Source organism: Pan paniscus, chromosome 19 (assembly GCF_029289425.2).
Source record: "Pan paniscus chromosome 19, NHGRI_mPanPan1-v2.0_pri, whole genome shotgun sequence".
In the NCBI taxonomy this organism is placed as follows: domain Eukaryota; kingdom Metazoa; phylum Chordata; class Mammalia; order Primates; family Hominidae; genus Pan; species Pan paniscus.
In genome coordinates this window covers 76609313-76622323 of record NC_073268.2, presented here as the reverse complement: position 1 = coordinate 76622323, position 13011 = coordinate 76609313, and the positions used below count along the sequence as shown (strand labels likewise).

Below are 13011 nucleotides of genomic sequence, written 5' to 3'. Positions count from 1 at the left end.
CCAGCCTGGGTGACAGAGCAAGACTCCACCTAAAAAAAAAGAAAAAAAAAAAAGATATATATATGTATTGTTCAGACAGTAAACTTTATGTGTATTTTATAACTATATGTTATATATTTTATATATATATAGTTCAGACAATAAATTTTATGTGTATTTTACAACTGTATATATAATATATATTGTTCAGACAGTAAATTTTATGTGTATTTTACAATAATTTTTAAAAATCAGACTTCACTTTGCACAAGCAGTTAAATATGATGCATAAAGTTTGAAAAAAATCTGTGAATGATCACTTCCAGAAAGTGCCTTGAAAAACCTCTAGTGTAATTTATTTTTGAATTAGAACTTTTGTGTAACAAGTGAAAGTTGATTTGCATTTAAATTCTTTCCAAGTACAGAATCAGGCTTTTTCACTCCTGCTGCTCTTTAAATAGTTTGAGTATTTTTCTTTCCTGTTACATAATGACCGATTATTTCTCTCTATGAGCTAAGAATGACCCAGATGTTGCCTCCTGTTTCACTTAGCTATGAGGTGTGTGTTTCTGTTTTGTTTTTAGACAGGTTCTCACTGTTGCCCAGGCTGGTTTCAAACTCCTGGATTCAAGCAATCCTTCTGCCTCAGCTTCCTGAGTAGCTGGGATTACAGGCTTGAACCACTGTGCCTGGCTCAAGAATAGTTATTTTTCATTTCTAAACTTTTAATTTTTTTTAAGTCTGTATACTCTTTTCCTATCACATATTCTCAAGCCTGTAATTCCAGCACTTTGGGAGGCCGAAGCAGGTGGATTGCTTGATGTCAGGAGTTTGAGACCAGCCTGGGCAACATGGCGAGAATCCATGTCTACAAAAAAACATTTTTAAAGTTAGCCAGGCATGATGGTACATGCCTGTAGTCCTGGCTACTCAAGAGGCTGAGGCAGAAGTGTCACTTGAGCCCAGGAAATCGAGGCTGCAGTGAGCTATTATCATGTCACTGCACTTCAGGCTGGGTGACAGAGTGAGACCCTGTCTCAAAAAAAATAAAAATAAAAAGGCTGGGCGCGGTGGATCACGTCTGTAATCCCAGCACTTTGGGAGACCGAGGCGGCCAGATCACGAGGTCAGGAGAGCGAAACCATCCTGGCTAACATGGCAAAACCCCGTCTCTACTAAAAATACAAAAAAATTAGCCAGGCGTGGTGGCGGGCGCCTGTAGTCCCAGCTACTCGGGAGGCTGAGGCAGGAGAATGGCATGAACCCGGGAGGTGGAGCTTGCAGTGAGCCGAGATAGCACCACTGCACTCCAGCCTGGCGACAGAGCAAGACTCTGTCTCAAAAAAAAAAAAAAAAAAAAAGCAAATGTCTGTATACAAAAACAAGAAAAATCAAAAAGACAGAGCCTTGTGTGAGGAGGAGTCAAAAAGCTTGGGCAGTCAGCATCTCAACTCAACTAAGTCAGCCCCTAAGCCCCTGTTTTCTTTTTCTTTCTTCTTCTTCTTGTTTTTTTTTTTTTTTTTTTTTTGAGACAGAGTCTTGCTCCGTCACCCAGGCTACAGTGCAGTGGCACAATCTCGGGTCGCTGCAACCTCTGCCTCCTGGGTTCAAGCAATTCTCCTGCCTCAGCCTACTGAGTAGCTGGGATTACATGCACGCACCGCCAAGCCTGGCCAATTTTTGTATTTTTAGTAGAGATGGGATTTTGCCATGTTAGCTAAGCTGGTCTCGAACTCCTGACCTCAAGTGATCCACTGACCTTGGTCTCCCAAAGTGCTGGGATTACACATGTGAGCCACCAAGCCTGGCCATAGCCTGTTTTCTTTGTAATGGGGAGAAGAAGTTTCCCTCACAAGTTTGACACAAAAATCCAGTGAGAATGGATGTAAAACTCTTTGCTATTTCTCTTCAGTTACATATATTTGTGATAATTATTATAAAGAGGAAACTTTGGGTGACTCCTGAGAGACTGGGGTGGGAGTGGGTCAGGCAGTAGTTAGTCACTACATTCGCGGTTAGGAGCCTCTTCCATTTAAAACTCGAACCACCATTAGAGTGAACAGGCAACCTACAGAATGGGAGAAAATTTTTGCAACCTACTCATCTGACAAAGGGCTAATAGCCAGAATCTACAATGAACTCAAACAAATTTACAAGAAAAAAACAACCCCATCAAAAAGTGGGAGAAGGATATGAACAGACACTTCTCAAAAGAAGACATTTATGCAGCCAAAAAACACAGGAAAAAATGCTCATCATCACTGGCCATCAGAGAAATGCAAATCAAAACCACAATGAGATACCATCTCACACCAGTTAGAATGGCGATCATTAAAAAGTCAGGAAACAGCTGGGCACGGTGACTCAAGCCTGTAATCCCAGCACTTTGGGAGGCCGAGGCGGGTGGATCACGAGGTCATGAGATCGAGACCATCCTGGCTAACACGGTGAAACCCCGTCTCTACTAAAAATACAAAAATTAGCCGGGCATGGTGGTGGGCGCCTGTAGTCCCAGCTACCCTGGAGGCTGAGGCAGGAGAATGGCGTGAACCCGGGAGGCGGAGCTTGCAGTGAGCCAAGATTGCGCCACTGCACTCCAGCCTGGGTGACAGAGTGAGACTCCATCTCAAAACAAAAAACAAAAAGCAAAAACAAAAACAACAAAAAAACTGAAAGTAAAACTTTAGGGAAAGTACCCTTTATTCTCTAAGGAAAAGGACCCTTCTCGAAGGCTCCGATAGTGAGGCACTTTCTCTAGGATAAGTCTCACCCCTAAGGCAGCATAGGCCAAGGTATGATTTGGGGATTTCCACCAAGGCTCCCCACTTCCCAATAGCCTCTCCAACAACCTGTTTCTGGTGTTCCCAAGTCCACCATTATACTTTTGGGTAGAGATACTTTTAAAAAATAAAAATTCTAGAAGAAGTAATACATTTTGGTTAGGCGCAGTGGCTAATGCCCGTAATCCCAGCACTTTGGGAGGCTGAGGTGGGCGGATCACCTGAGGTCAAGAGTTCGAGACCAGCCTGGACAACATGGTGAAACCCCATCTCTACTAAAAATACAAAAATTAGCTGGGCGTGGTGGGGCACGCCTGTAATCCCAGCAACTCTGGAGATAGGGCAGGAGAATCGCTTGAACCCGGGAGGCAGAGGTTGTGGTGAGTGGAGATTGCACCAGTGCACTCCAACCTGGGTGACAGAGTGAAACTGTCTTAAAAAAAAAAAAAGAAGAAGAAGAAGGAGAAGAAGTAATACATTTTAGTCTTGAGGGTTATTTCTATCTTGTGAGAAATGAGTGTGTGGGCCAAGAGTAGGTGAAACATATGTCGTTGGTATGTAGGAAGTGCGCTGGCCTGGGGGACCTCAGTTCTGAGTTGTAGTTCCAGTTCTGCCATTGACTTCCTGCACAACCTTGGAGAAGTCGCCTTTCTTCTTGGGCCTCTGTTTTCCCCTCTGAACGAGGAGGTGGTTGGTCAGAATTCTCTGTTTTGGGTTGGTTCATTCATTAAAAGTTTGCTAAGTACCTATTATATGTTGAATACTATTGTAATTGCTTTGGATACAGCAATGAACAGGACAGACAAAAATCTCTAACCCTGTGGAACTTACATTCTAAGGGAAGAAGACAGTTAATAAACAAGAAATATAATAATTGACCGGGTGTGGTGGCTCACGCCTGTAATCTCAGCACTTTGGTAGGCGGAGGCCAGCGGAGTTTGAGACCAGCCTGGACAACATGGTGAAACCCCGTCTCTACTGAAAATACAAAAAAATTAGCCAGGCTTGGTGGCGCGCTCCTGTAAGCCCAGCTACCTGGGAGGCTGAGGCAGGAGAATCGCTTGAACCCGGGAGGCGGAGGTTGCAGTGAGCCGAGACTGCGCCATTGCACTCCAGCCTGGGCGACAGAGCGAGACTCCGTCTAAGGAAAAAAGAAAGAAAGAAAGCTTCAAAACCAAGCCTCACTTGTTGTCCATTTTTGCCTTTATGCGTCCCGATTGTTCTCAAGGTTGATAAGCGAACCCCTGGCTCCCTTCTCTCATCTTCATCTTTTGCACACGCTGGTTTGCACATGTTGGTTGAAAGAACAAGGCTGTAGTGTCTCACAATTCCTCTAGGTGGCAGTGCTGCCTTGACTACTGGGGATACTTCGTGTTTTGGACTGTTCCCAAAACAGCCACATTTCTGAAATCTCTTAGGAGTAGAAAACATTGGAAAGCCCGTAGTCATCATGGACACCCTCCAGCCCGACTTCCCTTCTCTCTGAAATCCTCCCTGCTTTGACAAAACTGTCAGGGTCTAGCCAAGCCAGGCTGGCCCCAGGCCTGTGCCTTGGCCGTCTCATCTTGCCACTTCCAGGAGGCGATGACTCTAAGGAAGAAAGAAATGGCGCTTCCTCCCCGCTTCCCCCATTCATGCTTCCCTGAACTCCTTCTTCGAGACTAGATTGATATTCATTTTAGCCTTGTCAGTCTATGACGATACTTACTTCTGAACACAAATCGAGGGAGGGAGGGAGAAGAGTCACACACATCTGCCCTGGCCTCTCCTGCTCCAGGGCAGCCCTGCACCCTATATGCTGCTGCCTCAGGCAGAGCCCTGGAAAATATGTCATTTGTGTTTTGGGGGAATGTTTGGACCTACTTACCCTCCTGGAAATGATAAAAGTTCACAAAATTTGGAGGAAGAAGAGGCGAGAACGATCCCCGAACCGAGCAAAGCCCGCGCGCCGCTGCATCCTGCGTCCAGTGCCTACGTCTCAATGCCATCGTCGCCGCCACCATGACCAAGAGAAAGGCTGAAGGGGATGCTAAAGGAGATAAAGCCAAGACGAAGGACGAACCACAGAAAAGATCCGCGAGGTTGTCTGCTAAACCTGCTTTTCCAAAGCCGGAGCCCAAGCCTAAAATGGCCCCTGCAAAGAAGGGAGAGAAGGTACCCAAAGGGAAAAAGGGAAAAGCTGATGCTGGCAAGGAGGGAATAGCCCTGCAGAAAATGAAGATGCCAAAACAGATCAGGCACAGAAAGCTGAAGGTGCTGGAGATGCCAAGTGAAGTGTGTGCATTTTTGATAACTGTATACATCTGGGGACTATACAGTTTGAAATACTATTTTTTTATCAAGATTTATAAAAATGCAGAATTTTATTTTACTTTTTTTTTTTAAGCTACGTTGTTAGCACACAGAACACTTCATTGTTGTTTTTAGGGGAAGGGGCATACGTCACTAATAGAATGTCTCCGAAGCTGGATTGATGTGGGGAAAACACCTTTCCCTTCTAATTTTGAGAGACTTCCTTTTGGCTCCCAGGAGGAGGGATTCCCTGGCTTTGATACACATGGCCACCTTGGCACAAAAGCCTTGCGGTATGGAAAAACAAATTTGTTTTTATGTCCTCTTCTCCCTTTCCATCTTTCAGCATAGACTTAACTCCCTTAAGCCCAGACATCTGTTGGGACCTGACCCCTAGTCATTGGTTACCAGTGTCAGGCAATCTGGACTTTCCAGATGCCACTGAGATGGCACCTGTCAAAAGAGCAGTGGTTCCTTTCTAGATTGTGAATCTTCAGATAAATTCTGCCATTTTCATTTCACTTCCTGAAAGTCAAGGTCGGTTTGTGAAAAGTTAACAGCATGCTGAATGTGAAACATCAACCCTCACTCTAAACTTTCCCTGTTCAGAGCATCAGATGAAGACTTCCTTGGGTTTTATACTGGCTTTCTTTTTGGTAGTCCACTGAAGAATCCAGGGAGTTTGAAAGTTGTTGTATACTGTTAATGATTGTCTGCCCATGTCCTGCCTGAAATACCATGACTGTTTATGGAAAGTATCTTTAATAAAGCTGGATACAGTTTGGCTTGGAAAAAAAAAAGTTCACAAAATTTGCAACCCGACGATGCAATAGAAAAAGAAAAACTCGCTCTTGGCTTTCAGCTTGGAGGAGGCCAAGGTGCAACTTTCTTCAGTTGTCCCGAATCTGGGTTCATCTGACACCAGCCGCCTCCACCATGCCGCCAAAGTTCAACCCCAACGAGATCAAAGTCATATACCTGAGGTGCACCGGAGGTGCCACTTCTGCCCTGGCCCCCAAGATCGGCCCCCTGGGTCGGTCTCCAAAAAACGTTGGTGGTGACATTGCCAAGGCAACGGGTGACTGGAAGGGCCTGAGGATTACAGTGAAACTGACCATTCAGAACAGACAGGCCCAGATTGAGGTGGTGCCTTCTGCCTCTGCCCTGATCATCAAAGCCCTCAAGGAACCACCAGAGACAGAAAGAAACAGAAAAACATTAAACACAGTGGGAATATCACTTTTGATGAGATCGTCAACATTGCTCGACAGATGGAGCACCGATCCTTAGCCAGAGAACTCTCTGGAACCATTAAAGAGATCCTGGGGACTGCCCAGTCTGTGGGCTGTAATGTTGATGGCCGCCACCCTCATGACATCATAGATGACATCAGCAGTGGTGCTGTGGAATGCCCAGCTAGTTAAGCACAAAGGAAAGTATTTCAATAAAGGATCATTTGACAACTAGTGAAAAAAAAAAAGAAAAAGAAAAAGAAAAAGAAAAACTCATTTTCTGGGGAGAAATTCAAGCTGGCAGCAGAAATTGGCATAAGTAAGGAGGAGCCAAATGCTAATCCCCAAGACAATGGGGAAAATGTCTCCAGGGCATGTCAGAGACCTTCTTGGAAGCCCCTCCCATCACAGGCCCAGAGGTCTAGAAGGGAAAAAATGTTTTCCTGGGCCAGGTCCGGGGCTCACCTGCTGTGTGCAGGCTCGGGATTTGGTGCCCTGCATCCCAGCTGCTCCAGCATGGCTAGAAGGGTACAGCTTGGGCCATAGATTCAGAAGGTGCAAGCCACAAACTCTGGCAGCTTCCACATGGTGTTGAGCCTGTGGATGCACAGAAGTCAAGAATTGAGGTTTGGGAACCTCCACTTAGATTTCAGAGGATGTATGGAAATGCTTGAATGTCCAGGCAGAGGTATGCTGTAGGGGTGGAGCCCTCATGGAGAACCTTTCTTAGGGCAGTATGGAAGGAAAATGTAAGGTAGGAGACTCCACACAGAGTTCCCACTGGGGCACTGCCTGGTGGAGCTGTCAGATGAGGCCCACTGCCCTCCAGACCCCAGAATGGTAGATCCACCAACAGCTCACCATGTGCCTGGAAAAGCTGCAGACACTCAATGCCTGTGAAAGCAGCCAGGAGTGGGGCTGTATCCTGCAAAGCCACAGGGCTGGAGCTGCCCAAGACCATGGGAACCTACCTGTTGCATCAGCATGACCTCAATGTGAGACATGGAGTCAAAAGAGATCATTTTGGAACTTTAATATTTGACTGCCCTGTTGGATTTTGGACTTGTATGGGACCTGTAGTCTCTTCATTTTGCCCAATTTCTCCCATTTGGAATGGGTGTATTTACCCAATGCCTGCAGCCCCATTGTGTCTAGGAAGTAACTAACTTGGCTTTTGATTTTACAGGTTCATAGGCGGAAGGGACTTGCCTTGTCTCAAATGAGATGTTGTACTTGAACTTTTGGGTTAATGCTGAAATGAATTAAGACTTTGGGGAACTGTTGTGAATGCATGATTGGTTTTAAAATGTGAGGACATGAGATTTGGGAAGGGCCGGGGCGGTATGGTATGGTTTGGCTCTGTGTCCCCACCCAAATCTCACCTCTAATTGTAATAATACCCGCATGTTGTGGGAGGGACCAAGTGGGAGGTAACTGAATCATGAGGGTGGGTTTTTTTCCATGCTGTTCTCATAAGTCTCATGAGATCTCATGGTTTTATAAAGGGGAGTTCTCCTGTACACACTCTCTTGCCTGCTGCCATGTAAGATGTGACTTTGCTCCTCATTTGACTTCTGCCATGACTGTGAGGCCTCCCCAGCCACGTGGAACTGAGTCAATTAAACCTCTTTCCTTTATAAACTACCCAGTCTCAGGTATGTCTTTATTAGCAGTGTGAGAAAAGACTAACACATGGGCTCAAGCGATTCTCCCACCTTAGCCTCCCAAATAGCTGGGACTACAGGTGTGCGTCACTATGAACAGCTAATTTTTTTGTAGAGATGGGGTTTTCCCATATCGCCCTGGTTAGTCTGGAACTCCTGAGCTCAAACAAACCTCCACCTCAGCCTCCCAGAGTGCTGGGATTACAGGCATGAGGCACCATGCCCGGACTTAAAGTGTTTTAAACAACAAGTAGAACATGACCCAGGACAAACAAAACACATCAGTAGCCTTACTTTAGTGTGCAGGCTGTGGATTTGTGACTGATGGCTCGAGCCACCATGTTAGCTAAGACCATCGGTGTTGTTTCCTCTTTGGTCTCCTGCCTCTAGCCTCGCTCACTTCCATGCACTTTGCTCACAGTCACCAGAGCATCTCCCCAATACCGTAGTCACACCCATTCATTCCACTACTTGACACTTCCCTTACCACTGCCCATCCCAAGCTACCCACAAAACGAAGTCCAGACAATGCAGGCAGGCTGCCAGGCTTGCCATTCTCTGACCCCAGGCTCCCTCCCTCCCCACCTGTGCAAACACCCAGCTCCTTTGTTAACTCCCCGGAGGCCTGCCCCAGTCACCTGTATTTACCCTGCTGTCATGTCTTTTCTATGTCTGTCTGCTCCACTAGACTGTGATGGTCCTTGACAAAGTGACCACATCTTATTCATCTGTGCATATGTGGGTCAACTGCCACTTAGAAGGTGGCTGGCAAATATTTTTTAAACAAATTTAAAATGTACGAATGATGACTGTTGGTCAAGTAAGGTAGAACTGTCATAAGAATGTTTATTTCCCACCTCATTTATTCCTAATTAAGACCTGAGAATCCTTTTGATAAGGACAATTCTTTTCCCTTTTTGGTCTCCATTCCCCGTGCTCTGAGAGCCAGGACAAGCGGGCCCTTTGTCCCAGCTGGTCTTCTTACGGGTCGGTCTCTGGAGTTTCTGGGGCTTCCTTTATCCTCTTTCTCTTGAGTTTTGGTTTTTGAGAAAGCTCCCTTAAAGAATCTGAAAAAGAGAAGGTCAGAGACAGTCCCAATGACATCACAAATAGTAAGAATCTCAGTCTGTAATACATGGGGGGTGTTGTAGGGGCAGAGAGGAAGAATAGCAAAATCCTATCTTACTTCCCACCTATATCACTTAGTTTTTTCTCACAGAAACCCAGTAGAGAGATGGCATTGTCCCCAATTTACAGATGAGGACTGTCACCCAGGTCCAGGGTAAAGCAATGACCTGCCCAAAGTCTTCCAGCAAGTTAGGGGAAGAGTCAGGGCAAGACCCGAGTTTCCTTGACCTCTGGCTCCAACCTCTGACTCTTCCTTACTCCTCTCCTAGGCCTCATGACCCAATTCCCAGTACTGTTTGCAAACCCCATTGCCAAGTTTTAATTAAGAACTGACTTTATGGCCAGGCACAGTGGCTCACGCCTGTAATCCCAGCACTTTGGGAAGCTGAGGCGGATGAATCAGTTGAGGTCAGGAGTTCGAGACCAGCCTGGCCAACATGGTGAAACCCCATCTCTACTAAAAATACAAAAAATAGCCAGGTGTGGTGGCACATGCCTGTAATCTGAACTACTCAGGAGGCTGAGGCAGGAGAATCACTTGAACCGGGGAGGCTGAGGTTGCAGTGAGCTGAGATCGCACAACTGCACTTCAGCCTGGGCCGCAGAGTGAGACTCTGTCTCAAAAAAATAAAAATAAAAAATAAAATAACTTACTTTATTAACATAGTGCCAAAGAAATACCACATAGGTTATTTTCATTGCAAGGACAGACTCGGTGACTAATCTTAGCCCATTCCCGGTGGGTCCATGAGATATTCTGTGCTTTGTCAGGTAATAATGGGAAGAGCATAACCTCATCTCTTATGTAGCCTCTAGCCAAAAACATGTTTCATTTGAACCCATGAAGACTTTTGAGTCCTGTTTATAGAGGAACAAGCTAAAATATGTCAAAAGGAAGCAACAGGGAATAAATCAGGAAGGAGAACATTCTGCTGAATAATAGCCTCATCTTTTCAACAGGTCAGGAATGTAAAAAAAAAAAAAAAAAAAAAAAAAAGGCCAGGTGCGTGGCTCACACCTGTAATCCCAGCACTTTGGGAGGCTGAGGTGGCTGGATTGTGTGAGCTCAGGAGCTCAAGACCAGCTTGAGCAACACCGTGAAACCCTGTCTTTACTAAAAGTACAAAAATTAGCCAGGCATGGTGATGGGCATCTGTAATCCCAGCTACTGGGGATGCTGAGGCAGGAGAATCGCTTGAACCCAGGAGGCAGAGGTTGCAGTGAGCCGAGATAGTGCCATTGCATTCCAGCCTGGGTGACAGAGCGAGACTCCGTCTGGAAAAAATAAATAAAATAAAATAAATAAATAATAAAATAAAATAAAATAAACCTTTCAATAGTGAGCACGCATGGGGAAGAGGGGGACTAAAAAGAGAAGAGAAAGTGGAGAAGGAGAAGAAAAGACAGAAAGGAAAATGCGAGATGAAGAGAAGATGGAAAGGAGGGAAGAGGAGCTTGTCAGGCTGGGGGCAGAGGCTCCTGGCTGCTTGAGTCTACTCTTGGGAAACACCCAGACTCCACTCACAAACACCTGGGTCCAGGCATCACCCCAACACCAAATGGGCATTACCTTTCTTGACATGGTCCTGGGATCTTGGCTGCCCAGGCAGGGGGCTCCCTTGGCCTGGGGTCTGCATGTTGGACAGCCGCTCCTTCACGCCGCTGATGTTGCTGTGCAGCCCCCATGCATGGCAGAGCTTGGGCAGACTGTCTTCCCGGTCGGCCAGCAAGGACCTCTCCGGCGCATCCGAGGCGCAGAATGTCACCTGCCACGGAGCCTCCGTGTTAAGGAGAGTGTTGAGAAGAGGGGGACCTGAACGTTAGAGTCCCAGCCCCGCAATTGTTGAGAAATGCTAAGGTCTGCCTGCCCGTCACACTTGCCTAACCAAAAGGATGGGGTAGGAATCACAGATGTGGGAGAGAAAAGACTGTGGGGACATGGAGGCAAGCTGCCAATGGTGTCTTCCTGCGTTGTCCTTTATCTTGAGATCATGTCTTCCATCTCTTTTTGGAACTGCAGTGTCTTATTGTTTTTTTGCAATGAAATGATATGTGTTTTAAAGATCTAACTTAGCAAAAATTAAATTGGGAGCCTTACTCGTTTAGCTGAGGCAGGAGAATCCCTAGAACCCTGAAGGCGGAGGTTGCAGTGAGCCGAGATCACGCCACTGCACTCCAGCCTGGGCAACAGAGCGAAACTCTGTCTTTAAAAAAAAAAAAAAAAAAAAAATTGGGAGCCTTTGTAAGCTTTGAGTCTGTTTAAAAAAAAATAAAAATTTTAAAAATGAAATAAATTGAGAGCCTGAATTTTGAAATTAAAATTCAAAGACTATATATATATAAATTTTTCGGCCTGGTGTGGTGGCTCATGCCTGTAGTCCTAGCACTTTGGGAGGTCGAGGAGGGCAGATCACTTGAGGTCAGGAGTTCAAGACCAGCCTGGCCAACAAGGTGAAATCCCGTCTCTACTAAAAATACAAAAGTTAGCTGGGCATGGTGGTGCATGCCTGTAATCCCAGCTACTCAGGAGGCTGAGGCAGGAGAATCGCTTGAACCTGGAGGTGGAGGTTGTGGTGAGCCAAGATCTCACCATTGCACTCCAGCCTGGGGGACAAGAGCAAAACTCTGTCTCGAAAAAAAAAAAAAATTCAGGCCAATGAAGTCCAGAAATCTAGAAATCAGTAAAGTGGCAGCTCCTCTTATTCAGAAGAGAAATCATTGAAATTCTCCAATCGTTACATGTTCAGAGGAAGAAACAGATGCAGAGAGGGAGAGGACTTGGTTAGGGCTGCACGGCGAGAGTGCAGGAGGGCGCAGTTAGAGCACAGCTCTCATCCCAGCCAGACGGAGGCTGAACCCTTTCTCTTCCTTCCTACTTGCTATAAAGACTGCGACAAATTACCTTACTTCCCTGTATTTGGGATCTTCATTTACACACTGCAGACAATAAACCTAATTACCACTTAGGGTTACTTTTGAATATTACTTGAAGGAATATAAAGTACCTGGCACATAGAATGCTTTTACATCTGCTTTATCTATGATTATTATTCCAGACCAGTGGTTCTCAAAGTGTGCTCTGCAAACCCCCAGGAGTCCCTGTAATATTTTGACCTCATGGAGCCCCTGAAACCAATGGATTCTAATGAAACCTAGTATGAAAATTTCACTGATACGAATCTGAAAAGGCTACATATTGTATGATCCCGACGATATGACATTCCGAGACAGCAAAACTAAGAGACAGTGAACCTAAGATCAGTGGTCGCCAGCGGAGTGGGGGCAGGAAGGCAGGGACAAATAGATGGAGCACAGGGGGGTTTTAGGACCATGGCACTCTTCCATATCATACTGTAATGGTAGATACATGTCATCATACCTTTGGCAAAACCTATAGCCCATAAAACATGAAGAGTGGTAGGCTGGGCGCGATGGCTCACTCCTGTAATCCCAATGCTTTGGGAGCTGAGGCGGGCAGATCACCTGAGGTCAGGAGTTCGAGACCAGCCTGACCAACATAGTGAAACCTCGTTTCTACTAAAAATACAAAAATTAGGCACAGTGGTGTGCACCTGTAATCCCAGCTACCTGGGAGGCTGTGGCAGGAGAATCACTTGAACCCAGGAGGCGGAGGTTGCAGTGAGCCAAGATCGCGCCACGACACTCCAGCTTGGATGACAGAGCGAGACTCCATATCAAAAAAAAAAAGACTAGCTGAAACAGGGAAGGGGTGAAAGCACCTCTCCCTAAGACACACCTACCAATGCTATGTCAGTTTACCATTGCCATAGCAATACTTGGAAGTTGCGACCCCTTCCCATGGCAACAACCCAGAAGTACCACCCTTTTTCTGGTAAATTCCAAATAACCACCCCATAATTTGCAAGTAATTAAAAGTGGGGATAAATATGAGCTCAGAGATGCCCCTGTGCTGCT

At 45.9% G+C, this 13011-nt stretch overlaps 1 protein-coding gene and 2 pseudogenes across 5 annotated transcripts in view; 2 read left to right on the top strand and 1 right to left on the bottom strand.

The window, feature by feature from the left end:
- The first annotated feature begins 4127 nt into the window (after positions 1-4127).
- On the top strand, positions 4128-5622 carry LOC117976573 (non-histone chromosomal protein HMG-17-like; annotated as a pseudogene).
- Positions 5623-5838: 216 nt separating this feature from the next.
- Positions 5839-6514, top strand: LOC134729463 (large ribosomal subunit protein uL11-like; annotated as a pseudogene).
- Positions 6515-8754: 2240 nt separating this feature from the next.
- The window catches only part of CHCT1 (CHD1 helical C-terminal domain containing 1), a 38946-nt gene continuing 34689 nt past the window's right edge, over positions 8755-13011 (bottom strand). For 4 of the 5 annotated variants that reach the window (XM_055101683.2, XM_055101682.2, XM_055101684.2 and 1 more), the window contains 2 exons: positions 10646-10841; positions 8770-9014 (listed from right to left, as the gene is read on the bottom strand). In XM_055101683.2, coding sequence (XP_054957658.2) covers positions 8929-9014; positions 10646-10841 — 282 coding nt within the window. In that variant the 3' untranslated portion in view covers positions 8770-8928. Of the gene's footprint in view, positions 9015-10645; positions 10842-13011 lie in introns of all 5 variants that reach the window. The other variant, XM_003814463.5, reaches the window with a different exon arrangement.